A 12,481-nucleotide genomic window follows, 5' to 3' on the forward strand; every position below is an offset into this window, starting at 1 on the left:
TAAACTTCTTACAAGGCATCATTCCTTAACGCTGGCAGCTCGAAAAGAAACTAAACGAATGAAGCAGTTGTAGGAAGTTTTTTGGAATTAAAGATGGCTCAAATTATACGTTTAATCCTTTTAACATTATTGGCGGTGAGCACGGTGCATTCACTAGCTATTGGTTATCCTTATCGCTCAGAATTATTGGCATACGCTCCAGCACGTGGTCAATTTCCAGTCAGTAGCTTATTGGCGCAGGGTTATATACGTTATTTAGATGCCAATGGTGTGGAACGTTTGGTTAGTTATACTTATCCTGAACCATTACATGGTGTGAGAAGGCTAAGTTATGGCAACGAAGATATTGTGCAGCCATTACTGAAGTTCAATGTTCAATCTGGTGACGAAAGTGATGCAACGCGGTTACGAGATGAACATTTTCGTATTTGGTATGAACAACGCTATCAGGCACTAAAACTTGAACGTGAAAGATTACGTGCGGAAGGTAAGATACCCTCACCTGATATGTTAGCTCAATTGATCCGCTTAGAGCAAATACTTTTCGATTCTAACCAAATGCCAAATGTTGAAACACCAGAAGTGAAACTGGCACGTGAGGAACACTTGCGGCTTTGGAATGAGGCGCGGCTTAAAGTAACACAAAAAGAAGCCGAACAACAGAAATTACAAACCATTAAGGAAAATAATTCACAAGAGCCTAATAAATTGGCCAATACTGGAGAGTTAAAGACTTATCATGAATTTCCTGCAATAGTTGGGGAGACTGCGGAGCAGAAGAAAGCACGCGAGGAACATCTACGTATTTATAATGAACATCTATTGCGTATAAAGCAATTGGAAGATGAACGTAAAGCTGCGATGAATTTGGTAAAAATGGTTGAGCCAATAAAACAAGAGACTGTAAATGATGCAGCACAACCAAGTCAGATTGTGGTGGAAACACCAGAAGTTTCGCTAGCTAAGGCAGAACATTTTCGTTTGTGGAATGAAGCAAAATTACGTGCTGAGAAGGAAAATATTGAGCAATCTAATGATCAAGTCACAATTGATAACGCTAAAAATCCATTGATATCTGACTTTAAAGCTATTTCGACTGGTGTACAACAGAATGTACAATCACTACAGCAGAACGAAGCAAATCTTAAAAACTATGCAACCACGCAGCAATTCGGGGCCTCACAAAAACCAGTGCAAGATACACCAGAGGTAATACGTGCGCGTGAAGAACATTTGAGACTTGTTAATGAAGCTAAACTTAAAGCAGCTGTAATACCCTCTCCAAACACTGACTCAGTTGTAATACCAGCTGTTGAAAGCAAAGGCTCTGAAATGCAGCAATTTGCTTCACTTGTGGGTAACGTACCACTAACTCCTCTTTCTTATAGCGTACCCCTACTTAAGGGAGAACAAACAAATATTCTGCAACAAAATGAGCAAGTACAGTACACACCAGAAGTAATACGCGCCAGGGAAGAGCATTTAAAACTATTGCAGGAGGCCAAGCTTAAATCAAACGAATATCAGAAGAACGAGCAGATTGCTATAGCTGACAACCAGCATGACTACCGCCCAATAGCGGAAGCCGATAAGCTTAGAGCTGTGGAGCATATGAAAGAAGAACAAATGTTCCTTGAAGCTGAACGATTGCGTGAAGCTGAACGTGTACGCGCTGAGGAAAGGGAACGCATAGCGCAAGTTATGCTAGAATCTGAACGTCAGGAAGAAGAAGAACGTGCCATGATTGCAGAGCGTATACGATTACAAGAAGAAGAAGCACTTCGTCGTGCAACAGAAAAAGAAGCTGAATCCAAAATATATCAAACCGAACAGCAAGTGATTCTGAAAGCAACACAACCGCAACAAATGGCTGAAGTGCCACAAAACCTGGGTATAGTTAAGTCTTTAATACAATCAGCACCAAATCTACAGGATAATAAATTACCATATATGGCACCATTACCAGCACAGCCAGATGCTGCTATTGCTTCAGATAAATATATTCTTGGACAACAAAAACTGGCACTACCTCAGACAACGGGCTATGTATTGCTCGCTTCAGCACCTCCAAATGCATTCCATTTAAAGAATCCATTTTTGCTCCGCTACACGAATGCAATCAATGGCATTAATGTTGTGGCACAGAAACAGCAGTTGAATAATAAGCCATTGGAGATAAGTCCGCAGCTCTACGAAAAAGCCACATTGCTACCAGAGAATCAAAGTGCTGCAATAAAAATCAGTTATGGCGCAGATAGTGGACTGAGTGAATTGGAAAAGGCCACTCGTGAACATTTCCGTGCTCATGAGATTGCTTTGGAACAATTGCGAATAGCGAATTTAAGGGATGCACAAGAGAAGAATTGTAATTAACGCATGAATAACAACGACAAAGATGGCAAGAATTTAAAAGGATTTTGTAATAAGAAGTTACGGGTATCATAGATTATATATATAAGTTAAAAAATGGCACATAAATTATTCTTTGCACAATACTAATTTTTATTTCGAATTATATTTTAAGTAAATACTGTCGATATTAATAAACCCGCAATGTGTTGTAAGCAACATTAAAAATCAAAAAAAAAAAATCTAAAGAAATGCTATTATTATAAAAAGCTGAACAAAATTAGAATTAAGATTCTTCCTTATTGGGAATATATGTACCTATTTCAGTCAGGCATCAATAAGGTGGGACTTAGGCATATTATTTGTGACGATAGAACATCTATTTTGGCAAATGTAGATCGTTTATAAGTGAGACCGTTGAACGCCTAATCTATTTAACGTGCTTAATTACCACGTCTACACTTTGGTCGCAGAAAGTATGCTCTTTGTGATACCATATAGAATTTTTATTCACACTAGCTGATTTTTTAAGGGAACTACATCTTTAACAGTTTTCGAAGTGTTAATCGGTAAGAATGAAAGATTTGTCAACGATTTGGATAAAGTTTTTATCACTTTAGGTTTCTTGTGCGAGATGTAATAGTTAACCACAAAATATTCGTTAATTATAGGAAGTCGGAGTATAGGTGTTACTGCGACCGACCAACCGGCTAATTTTTAGGAGAACCCTTCGATAAATGAACCCATTTTCGTAAGAAGAAAGATATTTTTATAAAGTGATTTTACTTTCATAAAGTTTCAATTAAAAAAATCACATTTAAGTGAGTGTTGTGCAATGAAGACGCAGATAAGTAGTATTTTATCGTTATTTATTTGATACACAAGTCGAATTTTGTGTTGGGATAGAGCACTCATTCAGTCAGTCTGTATCGCTGTCCAGAAGACTGGAATTTATTGATTTATTGATTTATACTGGAAAAATCAATTTATATCAATCAGTTAATTTAATTTTAATTTTAACATTATTGTAGGTGTAGATATAGTTCGAGATCGTATAACAACTTTTATATGTAATGAGTATAGGATGTTTAATGCTTAACAATAGTTAAAACTGAGTATCTCAATATGTAAAGAGAATTGAAGATATATCGGATGGACAACTTTATATAAAGTTTCGCTAAAATTAATTCTGCATTTGCAACAGTTGACCAAACTGGAATTCAAGTGTATTTCAATTGTCGTAGGTAGGTGGGTATTAGGAGGTAGCTGCGATAGATTGCCTAATTACGGTTCTATTAATTTTTTTAGAGTCCTTATTATTAATGAAAGATAATAGATTTTCAGTGTTTTTTCTTAGCTTGAATTCATTACAATTCGCCAAACTAAAGTCGATGTCAATATACGAAAAAAGAGAATGGCGATGCTAGTGATTAAGTAAGGTTATAGTAACTGTTATCTAAAATTGCAGATCTTACGATATAACGCCACATCGTATTTTAAATCAATTGAATCTTATGACAGGAATATCATTTGAATAATGCAATATTCTCCTGAATCTATCTAATTCTAAAAACAAATCGGTTTCCTAACTATATGATTACGTTTTTTATAATATTTCCTACTTCAGATTTTCCGAAATGCTTTATCATAATATGAGAATTTTCCCATCTGAATATAAATGAGTGAGTCATTGTTATATATCAAACTGTATCGTAAACTTTCGACATACTTAGCGTATTCATCTTAACTCATAAGAGTCATATGACATGCGTAAGCGGTCAAACACATTTATGATAATGAAGTAAGTTCAACTTTCCGTTCATTCATTTCTACAATGGTTATATATTTGTAGGAAAATTTTCTAAACCTTATAATAATCCAACCGAAAGTTGAAGATTGATTGATCATAACGACATTGTATAATAAGTTTAGCATTTTTTTCCTATAAAAATGGCATTACGTCTATCAAACCCTTTGCTATAAGCACATATTGCAGCAATATCCTTTGAAGTCATAAGATAGTTTTGCATCTTTTCGCAAGACGCATGACGAATTTTGGACACGTATAGAGCGCATGTCTCCTTTGCTTTACTCATACATTAAACATGTTTCTAATTATTTTGTAACTACAGTCGCCAATTGTTACATTTTCTATTTAAATCCATAAGATTTATTTCTCTATGCGTATTTTTCCTATTTAAATTTGTAGGGAAATTTCTGTTATAACCTCGTTACAATATATTCTGTATCTTTCCACGTGCCTAAGTTATGTGTTCCGCGTTTATGCAAATGTTGAACTAAAAGTTCGAGACAGATTTAAAACTATTTTATAATTTTGCTACAAAAGTATTCCATTTCATTATTTTGTCTTAGATACCCGAAATGTGTACAGAGATCTGCAAACTTTTTAAGTTTGGCATCTGAAAAAAGTCTTCCATATAATTTGTGGGATGCTGCATACATAAAAATCTATTTATTATTTTTAATTTGACTCTTTACTTCTTAAAAGTCAGCTGTAAAATAAATGGATTCATTTAATTTATTTATTTGGTGCTGGAAATCCATATCGTATGATATCTAGAACCTCTAGAAAACCGTTTTGATATTTGTTTTTATAATTAATATTGGCGTTTCGTCGCCGTTTTATGTTAATTTTTTGTGGTTACCAGGTGAATTCTACAGATTTTATGTTTTCCTACACTACGTTTTTTCTCGGAACGCACAGTTATTGATAAAGCTTTGAAATGGTTTCCGTTTACCCTATATAATACGTTCAGGATTTTCAATACTTGTAACTGGATGTGATTTTCAATGCCTCTGGGAATATCTCATAATAAAAGAACACAAAGAAACTGTTAATAAATCCTACCCTGTTCGTCCGTACTTAAAAATATGTCGCTCTTTTAGTGGGTATATAACCCATGTAAGACTTTGCAGAGCCGATTCTTGCAAATTGATATAATATGGTAATAGTCAATGATTCAAAGCATATTTGAGAGAAAACTAAAACGAAAATTATTCGGAATATTAAAATAGCCAGACAATAGCTACTGTTATCTTAGAGATTTTAGAGTTAGACCGTGTCTCCGGTGGAGTAATCAAGTCGAAGGAGCACTTACCGGACTTGATGTACGAGACTGAAGGAGGTGTGCATGTAGCAGAGGCGCTTGGACGGACATGCTGTATCAGGTCCATATCCGGTGTTGAGTTGTTATGACCAAACAAGTAAGTAAGTAAGTTATTGATATCCTGTATAGCTATAGCAAGTTAAGATAGAAGATCAAATCTCAATACAGCAGAAATAGTACTATATACAGGAGTAGGAAGCATATCTATAGCAAGTTAAGGTAGTGTTTGATTAAGATAGCTAACATATGAGATTATTAGAAATATCATAGTCTTATGTATGACTAATGACATTAGCAAAGCAAATTTCATTACTTCGGGATTTGAAATGACAAACAAAGGTAGATCAAAAAAAGATGGATTAATACTGTAAAAGAAGAGGATGACATACGAAGCAGAGGGTTTCGGCGTATATAATATAGAAAACTATGTCTCGCAAAGGACAGTAACGTTTGGTATAATAACAAAACGTGTAAGGAACTGTTTTTAAACAATACTTCCCTAAAATTTAAATTTTTGTTTGATGAGAGCCAACTGAAACAGATTGGAAGGTTCGGTTTTCTGTGTAGTTCACATAAAGATGGAACTGTTTGATTCCTTAGATGTTTCTTAGTTGATGTAATTTGATTTATATATTAAGTAAGTGAAGAATTGCTTTAATACACAATACAACAATACTTGATAATAGGTTTTAGGTAACGTAACTACGCATTTATCTTTTGCTTAGCTACAGTCGCATTAGCCAACACAAATGTTTCAATGTTTGATTGAAATACTTTTTATAACTGTTCAACTGTGATCAATTTTATTCATATAAAAATTATGTACATAAATTTTGACACCTTACAACGCAAATTTCATTAGCAAAGCAAATTGACGCCAAATTGGGTAAAGCTAAGTAGATACAGTTAAGCATGGAAAGAGCGTAAAGTAAGTAGATTTATTTTTAGTTTGTATCTGGGGCAAGTGTTTCTAAATTGAAGGGGTCCGCTATCTGCAGTACGGTGCTTCCTACCTACCGTATCTACTCATGTATTTTTCATTTCCGAGAAACAATTAATATTTTGTTTTGCAAATCGACAAGTGATCAGTTACCCATTAAAAAAAAATATATATTTAATTTAAAATATTTTCAACTGAATTTTCACAGTTATTTATTTACTTTTTTTTTGTGGTCTATAATTTCATTAACGTTGTTTTTGTGATAACGATTTATATCTGCTGCACGCGACCTACCTCACAGCAAGTTTTTGATTAGCACAGATAAGCAATTTTGCAGTTGGAAACACTCTGAATTAATTTTACTTCTAAATTTGCTGATTTCTGCTGCCGCGAAATTAAGCAATAATTAGCCTTAGATTAGATAAGACCACATAGAAGTCCATAAATGCTGTTGAGTACGTAAAGATTTATGCATATATGCATATAGTATATATAGTATGTGAAGTAAGTTCCATAGTTCAAATATACAAAAATTTTGGAAAAAACTTTGAAATATAAAGTGAAAGCTTGGAATTTTTTATTATTGATTAAGATTGGAATTGCTCTAATTACAAAATGTATTTTCACTGAAACTGAAAGTAGGTTTGTGGTACATATATTATGTAGAGTAAATGGATTTGTAGTTAATTATTAATGGAAATATTGAATTTTTGTTGTTAGCTTAGGTGAATAAAAAACATCTGCAAATGAAAAATTACTTATGGACAAATGGTAAGGGTTATGGGGACGCTAGGTTTCTAAAGCCTTCAATAGGTAGGAAAATAATAAAATTTTTTGAGTTCCAACAAACTTGTAGTTAGTGTGTTTATGAAGTGTTAACGAGGTACTAACATATGCCATTACACTGAAATTGGAACGATAGCGTATTTCCACAAACGGAAAACAGTGCAAGAGTTACCACAATATTGGAAAAAGTGGAAGCCAACTGTCTCTTTCTGTTTTTGGCCTGGACTGTAGACGAAGACGTAGTGAGTTAAATATCTAGAAGTGGTTCAATGTCGTTTTTTATTAAACTGGCAGAAATAACAACTGTAGACCTATTGGGACTCTCTTACTTTAGCTGGAGAACGAAATGTTGTAATAAGAGTACCACATGGAATCCAATCTTTTGAACTTTGAGGGCATCGCAATGTGCACGAGATATCTTTAAGTAGAAGTGTTGATATTTATATTAGCAGGTTCCCTATCAAATCAATCTAATTTTAAAATATATATGTTAGTTGTTAAATAATATGTTTTTATGTAAAATTTGTAATGCCTTCATAAAATAATAGAGGCGTTGTAGGCATTAATATGTTTGCCATCTCCCTCAACCTTTTGAATTTGGAGAGCAACGCTTTGGGCAAAAAATATTCCCAAATGGATATGTTGATATTTATATTAACACGCCTCCTCACAACTTAACGTCACATTAAAATGTAGATGATATAATTTAAAATTATATAAAAATTGTTAAAGTGATATAAATTTTATATTAAAACTGTATACTTGTCATTTGTATAGAATTTGAAGAGTTTTGATTTTCATTTGGTCTGCAATGAATCATTGACAAATAAGATACTTAACATTTTATTTAGAACAGTTCATATCTAATGAGATGTTTACGCAAAAGAAGAATGACTAATTCTACATTGATATAAAACATTGGGGAAAATTAGAACCTTACATTTTTAATTTGTACTTATTTCTTATTATTAACATATATTCTATTCAATTTTCTTTATATCTTTATCACCATTTGACTGCACAGCTTATAGTAAGCTTCATACTGCACTTGACTCTCAAACCAAATCGGCTAGATTATTTTGACGCAGTCTATGGCTATATATAACTTTTTTTTTACATATATTTATTTTTAAATGTGGACAGATTTTTATAGTTATGTATTCAGTGCACCCTAAAATTGAATGTTGTGAAGTTTCTTTAACAAGCTATTATTCGCATTGACCGAGACCATATGATGCATAGTGGCTATTTACATTACATCCCTTTATAAGTTGATCTTATTCTCTAAGCTGCATTATACCATAAATTTATACAATCTGCTGAAATGTAATTATTTACTCGCCTGTACGATTTCAAGCTAAATATTCGATATTACAGAAATGATAAGAGATAATCAATCTTCTAAATACATATTTTCCTTCTTCAGACTTTTATTATATCTACAATCCCATGCTAAATTACAAAGCGAATATATGTATGTGATTAACACAAGTAAATAGTTTTTGAATAACTGAACACTTAAATATTTATTTGAATCGAAAACAGAAAAAAACACTACATACAGAATTTGTTTTTGCTTTCATTTTTGTTATATCATATATCATGTATATGAATTTCTTGCGTTATTATTTTGCGAATAGCAAATGAATAGAGTGAATGCTTGCTCACAAAATCTTATCTTAGAAGTGTGAAAAATGTGTAAAGTTTACAATAAATACAAATGAGTTATTGTTATTGTTAAATTAAATAATTTGTAAACTGAGTGTGTTAATGAGGAAACTGTGGTTAAAGTACTAATAGTGTTTAAAAACTTGAACTAACTAAAGACTCTGACCTTACAAGGTTAATAAAATTAATAAGTTTAAAAATAAAAATCATATTTTTAACTATTAAATTTATAATAGGAAAAATGTAAATTTATTTAAAGCTTTTACGTTAATAAATCATAATTATATTAGTTCATGTAATAGAGTGTAAATAAGAAAATAAATAAAATTATCTTAATGTAAATTAATGATTGAATTAGTATAAGCGCAAATAGTTAGTTCTAGTGGAAGATATAGACATGTGACAAATAGTTTATTCATTTAGTTCAAATCCAAACATATAAATCTAACATGAAGCATTAATATCAAGTAAAATATACTCAATAATATTGTTTGTTATCAATAGATTCGCAATTTTGTTAAGTTTTCTTCAACTTAGCCGGAAAATGTATATAAAAATTCCCACTACTTTCCTGCCTTTTTTTTATTCAGACACACCTCCATTACTTGTTAACAATACTTTTTTTCGATAGATTCAATCGAATGGTTTTGGCTTTTGAATGAATCACGCTATAATTTCCCAAAGCGAAACAGAATTGAATCAACTCGCTTAGTCATTGAAGAAGCATTCATCGCATAACACGTCACAGTAAAAAGTTCAATGCTGAAGTAAGAAACTCGCCCCGCCGGTTTCTTGTGGGCGATAAAGTATCTCAACTGTTGTCAGGCAGTGGCAGATGCTCACGTGTTTAGCATTTGAAATATTTTGAATTTTTAAGTAATTCAACAAAATCTTTTTATTATTGAGTTTATTACTCAATTATATTAGTAAAATATATGTTATATCTGCAGATAATGTAGTACTAATTGCCACTTGATAAAATCGAAATCAGTTACAGACTACGAAACAATAAGCACTTTCTGCTTATCACTTTTATCTACAAAACATTTGCGTTTTAACTTATTTGAACATTTTGGCTGATGCAAATTTCAGATGGATTTTGGTGGCATGAAGTTAAGCAAACAATGTCGGTTAAATTAGGTTAAATACGCAGTAGGTGCGTCATTGATAGTATCATTGACACTGCCCAGACTTTTACTGAATTAGAATTTTAATATCAAATTTAATTTATATTTAACTTGCGATTCTCTCGATACGATATTTGTATAATGTATGTCGGGTGGGATGAAAATAGTCCATTAATGAATAAAAAAAACATGTGGGATATATAATATATCTTAACATTTAAATCATTTTATTTAAAAGTTCTACAGAGAAAATGTTTATTTCATAAAAATTTTAAATTTTTATGAAAAATGTTATTTGTATTTTCTGCTATTTATTTATTGCTTTGACAATTGGTGCTGCTTCACGATGGCTTCAGTATTGTTTGAATTATTTTTTAATACACAGATTTGTAAATATGTTAGGTTAAGTTGAAGTGACAGCCTAGTGCACCAAAGCTCACTTAAGTAATAATAATGACCTGTTGTGGTTGAAAAATGGCCATAAAGGAAGAAGTGCATGAAGAACGTTTCCTTGAGAAGGCGAGGAAACATTCATACTCCAGTATGAATGTAAGTAAATATTAGGTCCATTAATAAGAAAAATTAGTCCCTGCAGTTCCAGTTGTTAATGTTTTATTTATTGTTATACAACTATAAAGGAATTTTGCATATGTAATAATTATTGTTATTGTTAATAATTATTGTATGTATTAAAACTTTCTATAAAACTGAAATTTTAAAATACATATTTCATTTTTTTTTATGCTATCCAACATAAATTATTCTTATTCTTATATTTTATTAAGTGTAGTTAGCTAACACATTGGCCATTGTTTGTACAACATATTGGTAAATACAGATTGCATGTGGTTTTGTATAATGTATGTCAGATGGGATAAAAATAGTTCATTAATGAATAAAAAAAAAAAAATTATGATGAATAATATATCTTAACATTAAAATCAGTAAGTGTGCAAGCTCATTTTGTGCTATAATAGTGACTTTGTAATGTCTGATTTTATTATATAGCGTTAAAGATGTTTCATTAATATATTTCGATAATAGGTACATTTTATTTAATCCCAACGACGATTCCATGTTATTCCTGTTCCTTTACTGTGCTCACATATGCATGTGGGCTTATCATTCGCCAGCAAATTAACCTCATCATTCCCCTGAAATCGTCAATAGCTTGAAGGTTCGAAACTCATTTATTTTAGCACCCATACAGGCAGTTCATATTCTCCTTTATACTCTCAATGTAAGTACGAAAGTTCAAAATTTGTCTGAAAATTCTGCTCATCACTTATTTGTAACCGTCTACAGCTTGAAGGTCTATATGGGCCTTTTAGGATACATATAGTCACGAATAAAAATTTTACCATACTTTTATATATAATATATGTAATTAATATTATATATTATGATGTAAGTAAACTATACATTAACTCTTAGCTTGTCATGGCACAAATCTAAATTTGGTATATATTTTTTTAATTATGTTATGATTATAATTTACAGTTAAAAGTTAAAAAAATTAAGCGTTTCTTATATTCTTGATTTCAAAATTTCGTAAAAGAGTTCATAATAATAATACAGTATGATTCATTCAATTCTTAAGTAATTTTATAATATATGCAAAAAAAAAATACTCAGAAGAAAGTACTAATCGGTACAAAACGTGACTGTTCTGTTTCAAAGTGCAAAGTATTAAAATTACTTTTTTTGAACGGCTGCAAAACTTACGTATCAATGAACTGTCGATATGGCTTAAATAATATATTGGTACACATATTAGTAAAATTTTTACCTACTATAACCTAATCTTTTAACCCTTATAACCCTTTAACTTTATGAGTTACTTTGTGATAACTTAAACATAAACAAATATGACGTTAATGATTATCGATATTAACAAATATGTTCCAAGAAAACTGGATTTTATAAAAATTAATGCTTAGACTGGGATAATTAAACTGAGATATGTGGTTGACTTAATCCATTTTATTTAACAACATCACTATTACTTTTTCGAAAAAATGCATTTGACAATTGAATGAAATCGTTCTATGGTTGTAGTAGACATCCAAACCGGCTACATCTACTGTCCGAATCAATATCCGAAGCAATATGTTTGGCACAAGTTTTTCACATTCAATCTCTATTTATTATTTCAATATCTATTATATATTCAATAGTCAATATCTCTATTTAATCAATTATATAGCAATAGTCAAGGAGGGGAATTAGTGGTTAAAGAACCCTTCAAAATGAATCGGATAACTATATTTATGTGTATATATAATCATTATTAATATAATGTGTATAATCATAATGTGTATATTAATTATTAATCCTTTAGGCATCTTTGATAAGACAAGGTTGTTTTAAATAACCGAAATTGATTTAAAGCTATCCTCTAAGTGAAATCAAAGTTACGATGACTTTTCAAATGTATAATACTAATGGCTAGAATAAAAATTGTGTTAATCTCATTTATTATT

The 12,481-nt window shown here is 31.3% G+C and overlaps 2 protein-coding genes across 2 annotated transcripts in view; one reads left to right on the forward strand and one right to left on the reverse strand.

The window, feature by feature from the left end:
• Positions 1 to 93: 93 nt before the first annotated feature.
• LOC119676976 (trichohyalin-like) lies at positions 94 to 2,373 on the forward strand. Its single transcript, XM_038088243.1, has one exon. The coding sequence runs from the start codon at positions 94 to 96 to the stop codon at positions 2,371 to 2,373; it is 2,280 nt and encodes a 759-aa protein (XP_037944171.1).
• Positions 2,374 to 12,396: 10,023 nt separating this feature from the next.
• LOC119676977 (adenosine kinase-like) overlaps positions 12,397 to 12,481 on the reverse strand; it is a 4,415-nt gene continuing 4,330 nt past the window's right edge. The window contains exon 5 of the mRNA XM_038088244.1: positions 12,397 to 12,446. Within this exon, the coding sequence (XP_037944172.1) occupies positions 12,397 to 12,446 (50 nt within the window). The remainder of the gene's footprint in view (positions 12,447 to 12,481) is intronic.

The sequence above is a fragment of the Teleopsis dalmanni genome, chromosome 2 (assembly GCF_002237135.1).
Source record: "Teleopsis dalmanni isolate 2A chromosome 2, ASM223713v2, whole genome shotgun sequence".
Lineage (NCBI taxonomy): Eukaryota > Metazoa > Arthropoda > Insecta > Diptera > Diopsidae > Teleopsis > Teleopsis dalmanni.

Excerpts from the sequence above, each read along its gene's own strand:
- LOC119676976 (XM_038088243.1), top strand. The coding sequence starts at position 94 with ATGGCTCAAATTATACGTTTAATCCTTTTAACATTATTGGCGGTGAGC.